This window comes from Eschrichtius robustus, chromosome 3 (assembly GCF_028021215.1).
Source record: "Eschrichtius robustus isolate mEscRob2 chromosome 3, mEscRob2.pri, whole genome shotgun sequence".
NCBI lineage: Eukaryota > Metazoa > Chordata > Mammalia > Artiodactyla > Eschrichtiidae > Eschrichtius > Eschrichtius robustus.
In genome coordinates this window covers 22,758,713-22,764,712 of record NC_090826.1, presented here as the reverse complement: position 1 = coordinate 22,764,712, position 6,000 = coordinate 22,758,713, and the positions used below count along the sequence as shown (strand labels likewise).

General features: G+C 41.3%; 1 protein-coding gene across 6 annotated transcripts in view; it reads right to left on the bottom strand.

Moving 5' to 3' along the window:
* Positions 1 to 556: 556 nt before the first annotated feature.
* The window catches only part of GMEB1 (glucocorticoid modulatory element binding protein 1), a 28,025-nt gene continuing 22,581 nt past the window's right edge, over positions 557 to 6,000 (bottom strand). For all 6 annotated transcript variants that reach the window (XM_068539302.1, XM_068539306.1, XM_068539303.1 and 3 more), the window contains 2 exons: positions 3,989 to 4,111; positions 557 to 1,384 (listed from right to left, as the gene is read on the bottom strand). In XM_068539302.1, coding sequence (XP_068395403.1) covers positions 684 to 1,384; positions 3,989 to 4,111 — 824 coding nt within the window. In that variant the 3' untranslated portion in view covers positions 557 to 683. The remainder of the gene's footprint in view (positions 1,385 to 3,988; positions 4,112 to 6,000) is intronic.

Here is a 6,000-nt window from a genome sequence, read left to right as displayed (position 1 = left end):
CCTCTGACGCCACTTGCTTGGTGGAAATGTACCCTTCTTCTTAACACTGGCCTTGCCTCAAAATACCACCCATGATAGTAACCCTCAGAGATATTCAGAGGCATCAGTTGCACTTCTGGAAGTAAGATAACTTCCTTGCCCCATCCTGGCCAAAGCACTTCCCTTTTTAAGCTGCTGCTGGTACGCTACCTTCCCCTCCAAGCAGAGTGCAACTTACTTTTGTTTCAGACTTTTGCATTGACCTCTGAGGGCCCCTTCTAGGATACAAAATAAAGTCTCCTTCTGCATCCACGTGTGAGTGGGTTGCCTTCCAGGGTCAGATTTGTGTTCCCTGGTTTGGTCAGTGCACCTTTATGAGAACAAAACCACATGTGTACACAGACAGACTAGCCTGGAAAGGGCTTTCTGGATAGGGTTTCTGGTTATCTTGATGCCTCCCCTAAAAGAAATAACTTTCTTGGTGTAAGAGGATTAGGACATTGAGTGACCTACTCTCAACTTCCGGAAGGGCAGCTTGTTTTGTCCATTTTTGGTGGAAGGGACCCAACCTGTTCAGTTACAACAACAAGATTTTGTTTTTTAAAAAAAAGGATCCTATGTGGAAATGAGTGGGACAATGATAAAAATAAACAAATAATTAAAATTCCAAACCAAAACATATCTCCTGGCCCCGAGACCCCCACTTAATCCTCTAAGACCACAATCTCCACATTGTGGACTTGATGCTGGTGTTCTTCCATCTCAGCCATGACTTTCTCCTCAGTCCTCAGTTCTGTCTCCAAAATGACTGCTTTGCCCTCAGCATCCTCAGCCTCTGGGTCTGGGGCTGGGTCAATCTCAATGATGGTCTGCCCATCCTCTGAGGTGCTTTCAACAGCCTGGATGGCTGAGGTCAGGCCAGACTCCATGGCCACCAACTCCACAGGGCTCACCATGGTGGTCATGTTGCCCAGGGTAGTCCCATCCTGCATGGCGGTGGAGCTTAGCAGCGCCAGGCTAGATGAAGGGTGGATGGTCACTGTGTCTGGTGAGCTGCTCTTGGCAGATGAGACCACTGTGGCATAACGGAAGAGCTGAGGGCCAGAAGGCAGTGTGTGGACAGTCACAGGACTGGAGCCCTGGCTGAGGGTGGCCACTGGAATATTGCCCATGGAAAATGACTGACCCACGGGGGTGATGGTGATGGGTGAGATGACTGTGAACTGAGGCTGCTGGACAGGAGGAGAAGGGCTCAGGACGGTGGTAGAGGCTGGCCGCTGGAGCCGGGGCCTTTTGGGAGGCTTAGGGGTGCTCACAGGCATCAATACCACATTTTGAACCGTCTGGGATTTCAGCCTGGGATCCTGAGCTTGCTTCTTCTGCTCTTCCAACTGGCGTTCCAAGTCTATGGAAAAAAGACAGACTTTGTGTGGAGAGAAGTATAATCTTGGGAACAGTAAACTGGGAGTGAGGAGACCTGGGGTCTTGCCCTGGTTTTGCTACTATGTAGCCTCAGGCAAGTCATTTCATTGTTTTCAGGAAGAAACTAGACTGGATGGTCTTTAAAATCCCTCCAGTTACTACATGTCATTGTATGATTATAGGCAGGTCAATAATTCAGAATCTTTTCGTGCTGTGATCCTACTACAGCTCAACTCTAGAAGCTCCTGTGGCATTTTGTCACTTGTCACCAAAATGCAAACCGAAGAAGTCTCCAGTTGGTCTAGCAGCTTATATATGCTCTGCCTGGGTCTACAGATGAAAATAATATCTGCATAATCCCTTTGCAACTGCCATGGACCCACAAAGGAGCTACAATGGCCACTCTGAAAAGCAGTGATTCCCAAACTGTCCTTCAAGGCAGGATCACTTGCTGGTGACCCAGATGGCTTTAGTCTACCATTAGCCCCCAGAGAAGTCTACAGAAAGTTATAGAGGAAGTCCCTAAGAATTACAGAACTGAAGGAGGTCTTAAGAGTTCTAACACATTCATTTTGACATAGATCCAGAGAGATAAAGCAACTTGCTTATGGTTACAGAGCATGGGCCAAAACAAAAGTCTTCTGATAGTCAACTTGGTGGCTTTTCGACCCCAATACACCTATCACTATCCCTCTCCCAAGGGTCCAATCCAACCTTGATGACCACTGGTGAGTCTGGTTCTACACCAGAACTTCTCTATTGCTTAGCACCTGATAAGCATCCAATAAATAACCAGTTACACCTGTAGAGCACCTTGCTCACTGTGGAACACCCAGAGCAAGTCAACTCCTTGTTTGGAATAAAAGGAGTAGGTAGTGATAAAGAACACATTCAAAAATTTTAAAACACTGCCTTTTACGGTTATAAGATAATGCATTTTTTCCAACTTTAGTAGTAATCAAAGAAATGTGAACCTAAACAAGATACCAAATCTATAATTTTTAAAAAGTTAAATCAGGGTGTATTATAAAAAAACAACGCCCATTGTTGGTGAGCTCAAACTTGTGATGTAAATTGGTATAATCTTCTTGGAAATTTGACAATAGGTCACAAGACTCCATAAACAAATTATCAATACCATTTAACCTCAAGCTTAAATGGTATTGATATTGTGAAGTAGTTTAAAAGAACATAAGAAGAAAAGTTATATTCATACAAGTTCACTGCAACAAAATAAGCTACTGAAGAAAATTTTGAAAATTTAAATTCATCCCTAGAAGAATGTCTAGGTAAAATACTGGTAGCAACTTGGAAAAATATTAATATGTCACAGTGAAAAAAGCAGAAAACACAACTTTATGTATACTGTGGTTATAACTAAAATGATATGGACAAGGGACCAGAAGTCTACATTTCTAACAAAAACCATTTTTCAGATGGTGTAAAGTTTCAAGGTGGAAGACAGCATTGGACTATGAATAAGAAGACAGAGTTCTACTCTGGGCTTCACTGTCAAGGAGTGATGTGGTCCCAGGCAAATCATTTATCCTCTCTGTGCCTCTACTGGGTTATCTGTAAAATAAGGAAACCGCCTATAATATTCCTAGAAAGATCAAATGAAAAAGGGCATCTCTGAGAATACCTGGTAAACCGAATTTAAAATATAAACTGGGCATAAAAGTAAGTTTAAAACAACCTAAATTGTTCTTCTCTTACCAAATGATCTTTCTTGCCTCTTGTCTTCATGACCGACTATTATAATATATTCTACGTCATTTAAGACTGATAATCCGTACCTCCAACTTGTTTTGCATCTTTCACTGCCTTACCTCCTCCAAAAGCTTCTCTTGATTCTTTTCTGGGTATAAATGATAACTCCCTTTGTTCCACCACTATACCTGCTATATGCCTCTGTTACAAAACTGACTACTTTTTGCACTTATTTCTAACTCTGCTTTCCCTTGAGTTCCTTGAAAGCCCTCAAGAGACTGAGGCTACCTTATTCAACATTTTATTTCTAAAACCTACCTTGGAGACCAGCACAAAGTACTTATTAAAAAGAGTTAAATTATCCATGTGCTCATAATTTCTGATTACCAGAAATGAAAGTGCTAAATGTATATCAAAAGACTCAGTATTAATAATGTAAAAAAGACAAAGGCCAATTTTCTTCTTCTGCCACTTATATTACTGGACTAATGGAGTGATCTAGCAGACATCTTAATCCTCCAAAGATATAGAAGGAGGATCATGTTGCTGGCTTTCTTTTCTTTTCCTTTGTGTTTCCTCTGCTTCCCACCACTCCACCTCACCTAGGACTATGTACAAAGAAAAAGCCAAATCTGATACTATGTGAGTTGAAAGAAAGAAAGAGAGAGAGAGACAGAAAGAGAGACAGAGAGAGAAGGAAGAAAGGACAGAGGGAAGGAGGGAGGGAGGGAAGGGATGGAAGGAGGGAGGAAGGGAGGAAGGAAGGAAAGAAAGAAGAAGCAAGCCAATCTAGTCCCAACAGAAGTCAACAAAGAAATGGCAAGACTCAAGGATATTAGTATAATATCGCCTAAGAAAAGAGAGAAGTTATACATACCTGTCAGAGTATAGAGAAATTGCTCTTCTCCCTGCTCTACTTGGTTCCTTCTGTTGTCCAAAACCTTCTTGACTGTGTCCATTAGGCCAAATGTATGTGCTACATTGTTGAGAACAGCAGCATCTATTTAAAACAAAAGACATGTCTGTCCAGTTAAAACAGAAATGTTCCACCAACTCCCTATTGTGCTGCTTATAAATATAAAACAATCCAGAAATTAGAATACTAATAGCATTTTCAAAAAATTTTAACAAAGATTTATCACATGTGTAACTAATTATTATTTGTTATATCTTTATACATGTTTCCATATAAATAAATACAAAAATAAGGAAAATAATCTTGCATCTGGTTATAGGTTCTGACTTGGTTTAGAAAATATGGTCATTCTACTAGACAGAGCTAAGTTTGAACCTTGGTTTTGATGTTGCCTATCTGTGTGACCTTGGGTAAGTCATTTCCGTCCTCGGTTTTCTCATCTGAAACAAATGCGACTAATAATACTTACTCTGCAAGATAGATATAAAGATTAGAAACATCATATTTTAAGTGCCAAACATGGGAACTGACATGCAATATTATTAATAGTATTATCTCTGTTCCCCTTTACTTTTTTATTTTTTTGGCCGCGCCGCGCGGCCTGTAGGATCTTAGTTCCCTGACCAGGGATTGAACCCGTGCCCCCTGCAGTGGAAGCATGGAGCCCTAACCACTGGACCTCCAGGGGAAGTCCCTCTGTTCCCCTTTAAAGAAAACTTCTTGAAAGAGCTGTCAGTAACTGGTCATTACTTCCTTAACTCAGACCACTTTTCCAACTACAACTCTCTTCCACAGTTGTCTCATCCAGTTCCATGGTTTTGAATATAATGGACATGCTAAGAATTTCCACATGTAGATCTCCAGCCCAGACCTCTTTCCTGCATTACAGATTAATACTTCTGTTGAGCCAAATGACTTCTCCATTTGAAGCCCTCATAAGCATCTCAATTAAACAAGTCAAAAACCCATTCTGATTTCTTCTCCCAGTGGTCTTCACCTCAGGAAATTTTACCACCACTCCCAGCTCAGACCAAAAATATACGAGTCATCCTGGATTTCTTTCTTTTTCACCCTAATCCAATCCATCAGCAAGACTTGTCAGTTCCACATTCAAAATATAAGCCCAATACGATCACTTCTTCCCAGGTCTACCACTACCCACTCTAATCCACGCTACCATCATCTCTTGCCTGGACTAATTCCTTCAAGAGTTTCCCAACTGGTCTTCTTGTTTCTACTCTTGCCCCATATAATCTATTCTCCCCACAGCAACCACAGTGATCTTTTAAAAATATAAATAAATCTGAGGGACTTCCCTGGTGGTACAGTGGTTAAGAATCTGCCTGCCAATGCAGGGGACACAGGTTCGATCCCTGGTCTGGGAAGATCCCACACGCTGCAGAGCAACTAAGCCTGTGTACCTGGAGCCTGTGCTCTGCAACAAGAGAAGCCACCACAATGAGAAGTCCACACACTGCAACGAAGAGTAGCCCCTGCTTGCCGCAACTAGAGAAACCCCGCGCGCAACAACGAAGACCCAACGCAGCCAAAAATAAATAAATAAATAAAATTAAAATTTTAAAAATTAGTTAAGACTGTCATGGGGTCATTAGAAATTGTCAAACGTGATAATTCCCTCAATTACAAGCAAGTGAAGAAATAATCTTGAAAATATTAATGAGTTTGATTCCATTAAAGATATAAAAATAAAAAAACTATATTAAAAAAATATAAATATATCTGATCACTTCACTCCCCTGCTCAAAATCACTATGATGGCTTACCATCACCTTAAAATAAAACCCAAAGTTCTGACAAAAGCTTATCTAAACTGTCCCCTCTGCTCCTGTCCAACCTCATCACCTACCACTCTCTCCATTAATTAGTCCTCTGGAGCCACGTCAGTGCTTCTCTAATTCTTTGAACCCACCAAGTTCATTGTAACTTCAAGATCTTTGTTCCCTCTGCCTGGA